Below are 14,250 nucleotides of genomic sequence, written 5' to 3' on the forward strand. Positions count from 1 at the left end.
AAGCAACTTAATTATATACCAAGCAACTTAATTAAGCAACATAATTGTATATTTAATGCTATGGAAAAGTTTAAAGGATTTAACTAGATTTGCGTAAAACATGGGTCTCAAAAAATAATATTGAAAGAGAAAGCAAATTGAAGGATAATAACTATAGTAAATATTTAATAACAGTACCGTATATTGTGAATAGATCTATATGTTTAAAAGTATAAAGGATATCACACCAAACCACTTGAGAGTTTAATTTTTTCTGTAATGTTTAATTTTTTTATTTTTTAAAGATCAGATAAACTGTGTATGTTTTAAATTATATATATAGGAAAAAGAAGGACTAAACAAAATGATGACAGCTAATTCTGTATGGTAGAAATGTGAGTGTTAGTTATATTACTATTTGTATTTTTTTGTACTTTTAAACTTTGCAAACAAAATCATATCAAAAAAAGCATCTTTAGATTTCTACATCTGTAAATAGAATCCAAATTAATGAATTTTTTAATTGTTTGTTTTTTTCTGTTGTAAACAGTAGCCACCACTCTTATGCGTGTATGTATATACAGAAAAACACAGAAGAGAATCATCAAGGAAAAGACCTCAAAGTCACTTGTTGAAAAAAGAAAAAAGAGATAGATCCAGAGAGTTTAACCAGCTCACCAGTAGTCACATACTCAGTTTACACCTGTGATACCCAGGTTCCTTACTCCCTATCAAGTTATAAGTCTCTTGTCATGTTAGATAATCATTTAAATAGAAATTTTTTTATGGTTGTATTTTTCTTGTTTAGCAACATTATAAAGAACAAACTGTAGTAGTCAGATACCAGGTATCAACTTCCCTAATCTCTTTTCATGTCATTGGAAAGGATGGTAACTTAAGACATCTGCAAAACTATGTACACTCTTTTGGGTTTGACACACATTAGTTTATCCATTCTAAGGGAGTGTACCTGGGAGAGTATTCACAAACAAGCTTCTGCTGAACAGAAAATGAAAGGAATTCATTTTGAAAAGTTAAAGAACACTTATATAGTTATGTATTTATTTCATGAGCAGATAGGGCGGTTTATAATTATTTATAAACTTTTGGTAGATATTTTCTTTCAAAAAGTTCTATTTAAGGAAGAATTTCAACTCTCCATGAGGCAAACAGTTGTCCTAAATACAATTACATCCTTTACTATAACTTTCACACTTTAATCAAGACAGTCTCTTTACTTAACTTGGTGCTTTTTAAATTCTGACTTATCCATTCATTGCCTTCCTTTTTAGAACAAAATGTGCATGTCTTCAAATGACAGCAAGGAATGCTGAGATGTACTCCTTGTCAAGAGATAAAATAGTCGTTGGATATAAATATAAAAGACTACAGAGACATATACCTACTGGGTAATATACCTTAAGGATTTGTTGCAGGGTGTTTGTATCTTTGAAGGTGGATACTTTGTTATTGTGGTCTATAGTCTTATAGATGTTAAATCTTAATATTTTTGTACCAAAAATCTAAATTAAGGAATTAAAAATAACAAACCTGCATATTGTTTTTGGAAATGAAAGTCAGAGACCACACATATATCATAAAGGGTATAATCAAACAGAATACTCATCTGCTTTGAGTCTAGCTCTTGTCCCTCTAGAGTTAGCCTACTTGGGGCAGCCTTTTCCTCATTAAGAAATATCCTGTGCAAAACACTCCTAAGAATTAGGAATTTTCACCATTTCAAGGTTGTTATTAAAAAATAAAACATTTTTCTTCCTAGACATTGCTTTCCCATACATTTACTTCTTAGACATTCCTAGACATTTTTAAAGAGCTGATATTTACTATGTGCCAGGTATTGTCCCAAGCACCTTATAAACTTGACTCATGTAATCTTCACGAAAACAACCCTATGATATTTTATATCATATATATATACTTAGGTATATATATGATACATACTATCATATAATCCCCATTTTAAAAATGGAAAATTAAAGCACAGACATGTTAAATAACTCACCCAAGATCACACAGCTAGTAAACGCTGAAACTATGATGGGAACCCAGGCAGTCTAGCTTTAGGAAACTTCCTTCACACTTAGTCTGTGATTATTGGTGAGGTAGTGCTATAAAGTGCTTTTTGTTTTAATTTAGGATGCCTGATTGATTTTCTCTTGGATATTTTATTGACAGCATTTATGAATGCAGCCTGTTGTGCAAGTGTAATCGACAGATGTGTCAAAACCGAGTTGTTCAGCATGGACTTCAAGTGAGGCTACAGGTGTTTAAAACTGAGAAGAAGGGATGGGGAGTACGCTGCCTAGATGACATTGACAGAGGGACATTTGTTTGCACTTATTCAGGTAAAGCAAGGGTTTATTTTCAAATTACTGTAGAGTAAGATCTACACGTCTGAACCTCCATTTTACTATACAGGGCCATTGAGATCTTATAGCAAGGATAAGAGTAATAATACAGAGGAGGAGCATCAGAGGAAGGAAAGTGACTGGGAAATTGAATTCTAAAGGGAAGAGATGCTTTAGCAGGTACCAGATGTTTCAGAAAGGCTCAGAGATAAAATTTGAGTTATTGTGTGAGGCACATTTTTTTATTTTTTTATTTTGTTTTCATGGTTACAAATGCTTTGGAGTAAGATAGAAAACTTTTTAAATAGGAAAACTAAATTACTGAATTATCAATCAAAGACTACCTTATTCAATGTTTTGAGCTATTAGAATTTAATAAGGTAATTTTGTAATAAATACCTACATGTGGTGATTTAGGCAGTGACTTTAGGCAGCACACTCCATTTCAGAGACCCTAGAGAGTTTCTCACATTCTGCGCAAAACTTCCCAACCAGGGTGTTACAGTTATGCAGTTATTGATTCTTTAGGTCCACAACCCCCAGGCCAGACATGTCAGTCTCCAGTAGTCTTGATTAATTACCCCAGAATGTCAGCAAAGATCCTCACTCTCTCTATTTACCAGGAAATGAGGAGAGTTGAGGAAATGTGGCTCTAGAGCCAGTCTAAAGGAAATGTGCTGGACTGAGTCTTTACAACTAGGCAGCAGGGACCAGAAAAACCTTTCTCATTTGAATTTCCAGGTTCACTTCAGTGAAGGCAGGAATTACCAGAATTCAAAGAAGTCACACTTGGATCCTTGCTACATACCACTCTATTGACATACAATATATCTAGACGGTTGTTTCTCATATTTCTCAAAATAACTTTGATGAAAGTCTGCTGCCTATAAAATGCCAAATATTATGCAGGAAGAATTGTCTTTATCTGCTTAGAAAATGCAACTAAGGAATCTCTGATCCCGCTACTAACTTTGATTGGTAATTGTAATTTTGAGTCCCTGGGGCGGGGGGGGACATAAACTTGAGACTAAGATTTTAATGTTACACTAGGACTTAATATGAGAACAATAGGCACATATCACTACAGATTTAAATAGGTAACTATATAAAAAGAGTATTGATGTTAAATAAAGCATTTTTAACTAGACACCAAAGTTGTAGTGTCAAGGCTAGAGTTCACTGCTCTAATTTTCTAGAATGCTTTTCTGATCTATATTTTTGTTTTATATTATTGTAGCTGAATCTCTTCTCTTTCGTGTTATAACAAAACAGACAAGTGTTGTTGTTTTTTTTAATGTACTATATTTTTTCATATACTGGAAGATACAAAATTTCTTACTGGTCTCTTATTATATCTTGCAGAGATTTTCTGGGATATTAATGTGTTTATCTTCATTCTAGAAATAAGATACACCTCACAAGGTTCTTTAGTAATGGAGCATAATAGAGACACCCTTTTGTTGCTTAGCAATTATTGTATTATCTTCTGTCTTGCTAAACTCCCTTACTTTCTGCTAGGAAGATTACTAAGTAGATCTAACACTGAGAAACATGATACTATTGGTGAAAATAGAAAAGAAGACAATATTATGAAAAATATGTTTTCAAAAAAGAGGAAAATAGAAGTTGCAGATTGTGAAGTTGAAGTTATCCCTTTAAAATTGGAAACACATCCTAGAAGTGCTAAGACTGAAGAATGTCCACCTAAGTTCAATAATAATCCAAAAGAGCCTGTTACGTAAGTAAGATCTTAGGAACCCAATCAAAAATTGATCTGTATTATTGGTCAAGAGTGGTTGTTCGGTTGTCTTTCCTTCCTTCCTTCCTTCCTTCCTTCCTTCCTTCCTTCCTTCCTTCCCCCCACTCCTATATCCCTCCTGTATATAAATTTGCTTCACAGTTGTAAGTTTAACACTGAGAAATCAAGGACACTGAGATTTAAAAATCTAGTGAACACACTATTTCTTCAGTGTTGCGTTTATGGAGTTTAACCTTTAAAAACTATCAGGTTCTTTATGGATGTCGTGCTTTGCAGTTATGTTTATTTTCTATCACCATTCTATTTCCGATACTTTTCATGATTTTCTTCTTTTTTTGGCATATTTTAAAATATCATTGACTTTAAAATCTACATATATATGAAAGCCCAGCAACCAAACGGTAGAATGACCAGAACAACCTGTCAATCAATCACTGTGATGCTCACTGACCACCAGGGGGCAGACGCTCAATGCAGGAGCTGCCCCCTGGTGGTCACTGTGCTCCTACAGTGGGAGCGCCACTCGGCTGCGGCGCTCTCACAACAGGAGCAGCTGCTCGGAGGGCGGGTCCACAGCCGCTCAGCGGAACAGGATGAGCAGTGCTCCCACAGCGGGCGATCCCCGCAGGCCATGCCCCCACCAGTGCACGAATCCGTACACTGGGCCTCTAGTGTTATTATAGTCTCTCTGGTAAGGGTGAGGCATAGATACTATTACATTAATTTCTAATGGAGATTTCTCTAACATTGATATTATCTGGAATAACTTTTTTTTCTTTTCAGAGAAATGAAATATAACAATATTTCAAGAATTCAGTGTCATTCAGTCATTAGAACACCAGAAGCCAAGATAGCCATTATTCAACCCGATGGGAAAAAGATGGTAAAAACTGCAAAATGTAGATGGGGCCCTTCTGAGAATATTAAATTATCTCACCTTTCTATCTTTTACTTAGTTCAAATTGTTTGTGCTACTTAATAATGTGTAGGATTTATTTTACTGTTTTGAAATAGGTGTACTGTTGAAGTGTTAATGACCACATTTTATTTACTTAGTATCCTCCATGATGCTTAGTATGTTTCCAAACTTAGATTTTTAAGGAAAATATTGGTCATGATCTGACAGTGTGTTCCACTGAGACTGAGGGCCATCCTGTTCTGTGAATTTATGGAAGCTAAAGTGTTTGAGTTGATAATAATAAGAATATTAAGAAAAAGGATGGAATAATTTAGGTTAAGGAGATAAGGTTTTGAAATGCATGAAAAAGAAGAGATGCAACCTAATGAAAGGTCATCCAGAAAGCAACATTTTACATGATAGCTGCTGAAGGTACACTTTTCAATCTAGAATAACAAGTCAGAGACTGTAACTTAGAAACAGAGAAAGATGCAGGAAAAGAAGAGAGGCCGACATAATGGTAGTTCACATAGGGCTTTGATGAAAATAATAACTGCTTTGGGTAGTGTGCAAATTTTGCCTTCTGCCTACTAACCAACAGTAGGAATATCCTCAGTATCACATACATAATTATGAAAAAGTTGAGCCAGGGGATCACACTGAACTGGGCTTGAACTCCAGCTCTGCTGCTTTCTAGCTGGGTGACATCTCCTTTTCTACATTTCTTTATCTGTTAGATGAGGATAATGGTATCTAAAGTCAGGAGGATTAAGTGAGCTAAACATCAGAAACATGTTTGACACTCAGGTTAGTGCTCAATAAATGTTGACCATTTATTTTTATTTTTATTTTTTAAATATATTTTATTGATTTTTTACAGAGAGGAAGAGAGAGGGATAGAGAGTTAGAAACATCGATGAGAGAGAATCATCGATCAGCTGCCTCCTGCACACCCCCCACTGGGGATGTGCCCGCAACCAAGGTACATGCCCTTGACCGGAATGGAACATGGGACCCTTGAGTCCGCAGGCCGATGCTCTATCCACTGAGCCAAACCGGTTTCGGCAAATGTTGACCATTTAAATACAGTAAGGCCTCAGGTTACATCGGAGGAACCGTTCCTACGGCGTGACGTAATGCGATTTTCGCCGTAAGTCAGAACCCACCTACGTAAGCACATATGTCACTGAACACATACACAGCAGTAATGAAGTGAAACAGTAAAAAAAATTTAAAAGAAAGATAACAATTCTTGACCTTTACTTGTGGTAAATAAATAATAAAACACATAAAACACATATGTACATACATTGAAATGACGGGACCTTTTTTTTTTTTTTTTTTTTTTTGTAAATAAATGGGAGATGGCAACATAACCACGAAACGACATAGGTCGAGTCCGACGTAACCCGAGGGCTGCCTGTATTTGAATAACATTAATGGTCAACTTTTACTGAGCAGTTAGGTTGTGTCATATGTTGTGCTAAGCAGATAACACTTTTTAAAAGTTGTCACCATTTTAAGTCACTGCAGTGTCTACAATACATAAAGATAGGCAACTTATTTAACCATTTCTTGGAAGTAGAAACTAGCCAGAGTGTTTTTATCCAAATTCATAGTCTGGTATCAGAATTGAGGGATACAACAAATATATTTGAATTTTATTTTGTATTTTAATGCTTTGACTGCTTTTTGGTCTTCATAGCTGTAGCTCACTGACATGTCTACACGTAGAACAGCCGGAAGGGCTCCATCACTCCTAAGTTTCCTTATGGTACCAGGTGTGAGGCTCTCAAAACCAATGTAGTAGCAACAGCCTATGAAGACTGACACTTGATGAAAGAGGCCTAAGCGATAAATTCATTCCTTTTCCTGACCTAGGAGGTAACATCTTCCTTGTTTTCTTTTAAGGGATTTGCTTCCTCAGAATCTGTCACCTTTGAAGATAATGATGGATTTAAACCAACCCAAATACATCTGAACTCCAAAGCCGAGGAGATGAAAAGTAGGCTTTGTTTAACTCTAGGCCTGCCTCTTCCGCCTTTTTGTCTCTTGCTCAATGTCTGTGGCTCATTTTCTCAGACTCCAAAACAAACAAGCTGCATTCATCACAAAAGTTACTGCTTGTCCAAAATTGACAGGTCGGCAAACTATGTTTGTGGGCCAAATCTAGACTACCATCTGTTTATGTATGGCCCATGAGCTAAGAAGATTTTTTTACCTTTTTAAATAACTGATAAAAATGAGATGAATAATATTTTATGACACTTGAAAATTATAGGAAATTATCATTTGTGTTCATAAATAAGTTTTTATTGAAATATAGCCACATTCTTTCATTTCATATTGTCTCTACTTTCACACTATAGCAGCAGAGCTAAACAATCATGACAAAGGCCATATGGCCAAAAAAAGCCTGAAATATTTCCTATTTGGACCCTTATAGAAGTTTGCTGGTCCCTCATCTAGATGCCACCAGTGACCTGACATGGCAGGAAAGAATGGGGTGGACAACTCTTAGTTTACAATGTCCACATGTTATCTGTGGCTTTGGAGGCATTGTCCAAAGCAGCCGTTTCCTAATTTGTTTGGGGCTCCTTTAAAAATATACAGCATTAAAAAGAAAAAGAAAAAAAAATACCACTGCGTTCTACTGCAGTATTCCAGCCAACACTGTTGCTGGGGATGCTCAGCAAAAAGTGAAAATATTGCTACCCTGAGTGCTTGTATTTCAGTGTTACCAGCCCTGCCATAGTTAATATTACAACTTGACAAACCTGGATTTGGGTCCTTTTGCATGTCACTGTATCCCTGAGTGGGGAGACATTGCCGAGAGATGACTCATTACCTCTTCTTTTGAGCTTCCTTATATCTGCACTCCATTTCTCTGCCTGGTCTCAAGGATGGAGATTGGAGGAGGCAAGGAAATTCCTTGACGGAAAAGGTCTATCAAGAGAAGGCATTTATGTATTGTAATTATTTCACCATTGTAAGGGAGGTAAATATCTCTTCCTCTCCCTATCTTATGTTGTCTGGCTGGGGTCCTGTAAATTAGGCTGACACAACAAATAGAAGTTTATTACCATCATTGTGTGTATTGTACATGTATCACATGGGACTACAGTAGTCCCCCTTATCCACTGTTTCACATTCCATGGTTTCAGTTACCCACATTAACCACAGCCCGGGAATATTGAATGGAAAATTGCACAAATAAACAATTCATAAATTTTAATTTGCATGCCATTATGAGTAGCATAATGAAATATAGTGCCATCCCACTCCATACTACCTAGGACATGAATCACCCCTTTATCCACGGTATCCAGTCTATATGCTACTTGCCTCAGTAACCATTTTCAGTGATCAGATTGACTGTTGCAATATTGCAGTGATTGTGTTCAAGTAACCCTTATAGTAGCCTAACTTTACATCACAATGTCCACATCATTCACTTCATCTCATCACATAGGCATTGTACCATCTCAAATCATCACAAGAAGAAGGGGAGTACATTACAATAAGGTATTTTGAGAGAGAACACATTCATATAACTTTTATTACAATATATTGTTATAATTAGTCTATTATTAGTTATTTTTAATCTCCTGCTGTGCCTAACTTATAAATTAAACTTTTTCATAGGTATGTATGTGTATGAAAAAACAGTATTTATAGGATTCAGTACTATCCGCAGTTTGAGGCATTCACTAGGAGTCTTGGACTGTATTTCCCACATATAAGGGGGACTGCTATACTCGGAGATGAGTAACTCAGAGGTGGTTTAGAATTCCTGCTTATCTAGAATCTCAGCTAAATAATAATAAGTTTTTAGAGGCATGGCAAGACAAAGGAAAAGGACCTTTAGTCTCTAGGGGTGGCAAATTGTGGGAAGGCAAATATATGGAAAACCAGTGGTAGATATAGACTAGTTAGTAAAGTTTGTTTCCTAGATTTCTCTGGTTCAGTCTCAAGGATAAATAATAAAGGTCTAAAATTGTCTCTGGTGATTAACTTTTGTCCTTCCTAGTAGGAGGAGGCACACCTTTGTAAATTTATATCCTGCTTTTAGGCAGATAGGGGGAGGCAGAGAGCTTTTCCTACATGTGCTGTTTAAATAATTCTTATGTCAAAGAGGCATATTTTGGGATGACATATTCTGATTTCCTTCACCATTTTAATGCATGTGAATCATAATGAGTTCTATTGCTTTTGGTTGTTTTGCCATTTTCATTGACCACTACAATGTATATAGGAGGCACTAAGAAAAAAATATAGTTATTTACTGTTAGTGCTCACAAGTAATCTATGGTTAAAGTATGAGTACATATAGGAATAGCAGCCAGCAATAGTAATGATTAAATCAATAACAGAGAAATATTATTTCTTTATGCCACTGATGTGGTACAAATTTTATTAATAAATGATTTTATTTATTTCATTTGACATGCATTCATACTTTTGAATATTCTAAAAAAGTATTTCTAAAAATGATTAAGCAGTTCATCTTCTTCTAAAGTATTATTGTTTGTAAAAGTGTGATTATTGAATGGTCGTCTAGAATACACACCAAGCACTATAGCAATACACTTACTGTAGAGGATGACTTCGACAGGGTCTTTTCAGGCCTTCTTCGGTGTCTTAAAGGCCTGGAGTGTTCAGCTGTTTAGAATATACTTAGCCTTGGCTAGATTGTTCAGTTGGTTAGAGCATTCTGATACACCATGGTTGCAGGTTTGATCCCTGGTCAGGGCGCATACAAGAAGCAACCAATGAATGTATAAATAAATGGGACAACAAATGATCTCTCTCTGTCTCTCTCTCTCTCTCTCTGTCTCCCCCTCTCTCTCCCTCCCCCTACCCCCCTTCTCCCCTCTCACTCTTCCTACTCCCTCTTCTCTCTCCTCTCTGTCCACTTTCTCCTGCCCCTTCCCTCCCTCCTGCTTTCTCCCTTCCTCTCTCTCTAAAATCAATTTTTAAAAATTTAGAATATACTTAAATTCACATTCCAAAGTTGAAGAGAAATAAGTTGGGAAGCAACATGTAAGTTCATTAAAAGGCATTGTTATGTAGTAGAAAGAAGGCAGACTTTGGAACCAGACATTTCTGAGTTTGTTACCCTCTTTCTTTATTATTGTGGGTCCGATGAATCCCTGAATCCCTCAGAGGCTCAAAGTTTTCATATATAAAATTGGAGTGCTGTCTGCCTTAACACAGTGTAAGGATTAGTGGTAATTAAAGCAACTAGCATTTAATTAGCATTGTTAATCTTAGCACTATTGCTTAGCCAAGTATATTTCCTGACGATTCTTTCTAACATGTTTATTAGCGGACTCAAGCTCAAATCAAGTTGAAGATTCTGAAGACAATTTGCTGATTGAATCAGATGTGATAGATATAACTAAAGGTAGAGAAGAAACTTCACCAGGGGGCATATATAACCAAGCAACCACATTGGATAATCAGAATATTATGAAGAAGTTTGAGGTTCAAATACTAAAGGCCCAAGAGGAAAACTCTCCAGCATCTCAAAATCAGTATGTCTTTTGTAATAAAGAGTTGCCAGGTGAAACCAAGAATAATACTTCATGTGAATCTCTAAAGTTCAGTAAAGGAAGTGTATTTTTATTGGATGCCACAAAGGAAGGAAATGTGGGCCGCTTTCTTAATGTGAGTATATGGGCTGAGATTCATATTTCTAAAGAACTTTTTTGTGTGTGCTTTTTAATAAAATTATAAGGAAAATATGATTAACAAATTCTAATGCCAGATTACCTGGATTAGGATGCCAGTTTTCCATTTGTATGAACTTGGGCATGTTACTTGACCTTATACCTTATTTCTGACTTCTGTAAAATGGGGCTAATAATAATAACTTACTCATAGGATTAAATGAGTTTTATATACTGTGTAAAGTGCTTAAACAGTACCTGGCACATTGTTAAACATTTGCTTAAGAAAATTATATAAATGGTATGTAAGAAAATTATTAACGTTTATTGAAAGATTTGTTACTTCCAAAAAAAAATCACAGTGGGACAGAATAAGTTTCTCTTCTTCAGAGATGCCTCTGATAGTTCAAAAAAATCAGTTGTAGGTATTTATTTTACTTACTTTTAGTAAGTTTTGAGTGATTTCATGGCTTAGTGTAGAAAACCAGTACATTTATCAGAATATTGCATTTAACTATCCTCTTTTTTAAAATTCCGAAACCATAGTCATTTTCTGTTTGTGTGTATGTTTGGGATATATGTTATAAGATTTATTTCATTTATATTGAGAAATATTTATGATTCCTTTGATTTTAAGGTTAATTAACACTTAAGACTCCTGTTATCTTCATCATAAGAGGAGTAATTTGTATTATTGGTCATATCTCTTTTGTAAGGTGAAATTGACGTTACCTTGTGACTTTTATTCTATCCTGCCTCCTACTATCAGGCATTATCAAAGAATATATGGTCCCAGGAATCCTATAAGGGAAAGAAATCCCCTTCAACCTTTAGTCCATTGTCTATATAGTCTCTCCAGTCTTTAGTGACTGAACCATCTGAGAGCTGAGCCAGGCCCTTCTGCATGCCTCCCTGATCTCTGGACTCCACTTTGTCTGCTTATCATATCCAAGAGAGTGAAGAGTCATGGAAGGAGGACGAGGACTTTGATCCCTCCCACACGTCCTTGGGAAAGGTCCACTATAGCACGTTGTCCCCTGGGTGTGGCCTAATTGTTCTCTATTGTCTGTATCCGAGCTCTTCCTCCCGTGGGAAGGGATAGTGGATAGGCAGCCTGGGCTTTTCCCTAAAGTAAAGGTGAAGGAAGGGAAGCATGAATGGCCCATGATTCTTTCTCATAAGCATTCCCTTTGACATCTTTAAGGTAAGCTCAGTGCCTCTTTAAATGTGACATTTGAATGGTTTGAAATTTATGTGCACTGATAATTTTACATGTAATTCAGCTGCCATCAGAAGAAAAAATATTCTTAAGTCAGGAAATTTTTAAAACCAAAGAGCTTGCCTGGCGAGCATCACTCAATGGTTGAGTGTCAACCTATGAACCAGGAGGTCATGGTTCGTTTCCTGGTTAGGGCACATGCCCGCGTTGCAGGCTTGATCCCCAGTGTCAGGCATGCAGGAAGCAGCCCATCAATGATTCTCTCTCATCATTGATGTTTCTATCTAACTATCCCTCTCTCTTCCTCTCTGAAATCAATAAAAATATATTTTAAAAAATAAGTAAAACCAGAGAGCTTTTTCCTTGCTAGGTGAATCTGCTAATTTGGCTTGTTTTTTTCTTTCCTAGTTAGAATACTTGATTAGCAAGAAATAGAATTATCTCTTCCCTTTCTTTGTCCCCCAACTGCTGTTCTCTCTTCCACTTTGACTACATCTACACTGCTGCCAAACATGTCAGGAAATCCATTAAATAAGGGTCCCCAGCAAAGGACTCGCAGCTTTATTTCCCATCAGTTATGTTGAATGGTGGCTGAACCTACACGATTAAGTTGGCTTCACCTCTCCCAATCAGCACATCAGCTAGGTCCCTCCTTTGTTTGTAGAAGAAAAAAAAAAAAGGCTCTTTTTTTCTTTATCTTGCTCTTTTTTAAAATTTAATTTTTCTACCTAGGTAATACATTTATATGATTTAAAAATTGAAATAAAATAATAAGCCATGCAGAATACGTACATATAGCTAAACAGAATTCTGTTTCAAGGTAGCTCTAAGCCTGCCGAGTAAGCACCATGAGTGAAGCTCATCAGCCCAAATTTAAAAATGTATGGACAGGAAGTTATCATCATTGAAATGAAAAGCTTGCCCACATGTCCAAGGAATACTGAGGGGATTTGATTCTTTTATGAATCTGGTGATGGATGAATGTGTGGAGATGGCAGTAGGACAGTATTAGAATGGTGGGTGGTAATAGGAGGAAGTAGTATCATCATGTGTAGATACTTTTGGAACAAGTATAAATAATGGTTGTTCAGCAGTGCTTGCACGTGTCCCCTTTCCAAAGGGCCTCTTTTCACTATGATGTAAAACTGGTTATATACAGTCTTTCACGTTAAACTTTTATGTTTTGTTAGAAAAAGAAACATACCTTGAGAAATACTATACCCACATTTACCATGCCTCCTATAATAATAATTTTTATTACTTTCTCTTTCATTCTTATAGTTTTTCTTTATGCAAATACAAGTAAATATAAGTATGTGTCCTTACATAAAAGATAGCATATTGTTGTCACTGTCCTATACCGTGTTTTTAAATTAACAATATACCCTGGAGACCTTTTCATATCAGCACACAGAGAGAGCTCCTCCTTTTTTTGTTTTTGCTCATAGCTGCATAGAATTCTATTGTGTTGATATACCAAAGTTTGTTTAACTAATTCTCTTTAGACTAGGGGCCCAGTGCACGAATTCATGCACCTTGAAAGGAGCTGTGGACCGCAAGGCTGCAGTGGGCACAGGCAGGTCTCGGCCCATCCTCCACGCCCCCACCTGGCCCCTCCCGCCGCAGCCCCGGTCCCCTTTCTGCCGGCAGCTCCGCTCCCACCGGCGCGCTGCTGCTACCATGCGCTGACGGCGCCAGCCCCACTCGCACCTGCTGATGGCGTGGAGCAATTGGGGCCGGCGCCAGCAGCAGGTGCGAGTGGGCCCGGTGCCATTAGTGGGTGCGAGCAGCGGCTGCTGCCCCAATTGCCCCTCAGGGTAGGTGGAGAAGCCCTCAGGGGCGATCAGGACCGGCTCCAGCACCGGCTGCGGGTGCAAGCAAGGCCAGCACTGGCAGTGGGTGCAAGCGGCGGCTCCGGCAGCAGGTGCGAGTGCCGGGCAGGACCACGGCACGCAGGAGCAAAGAAATTTCAGTAACCACCAGATGCTCACCCCGATGATGGCGACTGGCACCCCGCCTTGGTCTGGCACCCCTGCTTACCTGCTCCACCATCCCACCATGGCCAATGCCCGCCGTATTCCCCACTCTACCTCCTGTTGCCAACACCCGCCATGTTCTGCACATGCCCCCTGGTGGTCAGCACACGTCATAGTGACCAGTTGTTCGGTGGTTCTGTTCGGTCTATTTGCATATTAGGATTTTATATAGAGAGATATTTTTTGGGATTGTTTCCAAACTTTTACTGTTAAAACAATGTTTGATGAATAATCTTACACATAGGTATATGTATAGATGTATCTGTAGGGTACATTATCAAATATGGGATTACTGAATCAAAAGATACATGCATTTAT

General features: G+C 37.3%; 1 protein-coding gene across 6 annotated transcripts in view; it reads left to right on the top strand.

Annotated features, from left to right (window-relative positions):
• Positions 1 to 14,250, top strand: part of LOC307104281 (histone-lysine N-methyltransferase SETDB2-like) — a 111,262-nt gene that overhangs the window by 49,870 nt on the left and 47,142 nt on the right. For 5 of the 6 annotated variants that reach the window (XR_013813874.1, XR_013813875.1, XM_079779114.1 and 2 more), the window contains 6 exons: positions 1,272 to 1,388; positions 2,176 to 2,345; positions 3,867 to 4,086; positions 4,891 to 4,990; positions 6,917 to 7,010; positions 10,335 to 10,675. Coding sequence is in view for 4 of the 6 variants with exons in the window: in XM_079779114.1 (XP_079635240.1) it covers positions 1,272 to 1,388; positions 2,176 to 2,345; positions 3,867 to 4,086; positions 4,891 to 4,990; positions 6,917 to 7,010; positions 10,335 to 10,675 (1,042 nt within the window). In the remaining 2 variants the exon portion in view is untranslated. The remainder of the gene's footprint in view (positions 1 to 1,271; positions 1,389 to 2,175; positions 2,346 to 3,866; positions 4,087 to 4,890; positions 4,991 to 6,916; positions 7,011 to 10,334; positions 10,676 to 14,250) is intronic. The other variant, XM_079779115.1, reaches the window with a different exon arrangement.

This window comes from Cnephaeus nilssonii (assembly GCF_951640355.1).
Source record: "Cnephaeus nilssonii genome assembly, chromosome: 8".
Classification (NCBI taxonomy): Eukaryota; Metazoa; Chordata; class Mammalia; order Chiroptera; family Vespertilionidae; genus Cnephaeus; species Cnephaeus nilssonii.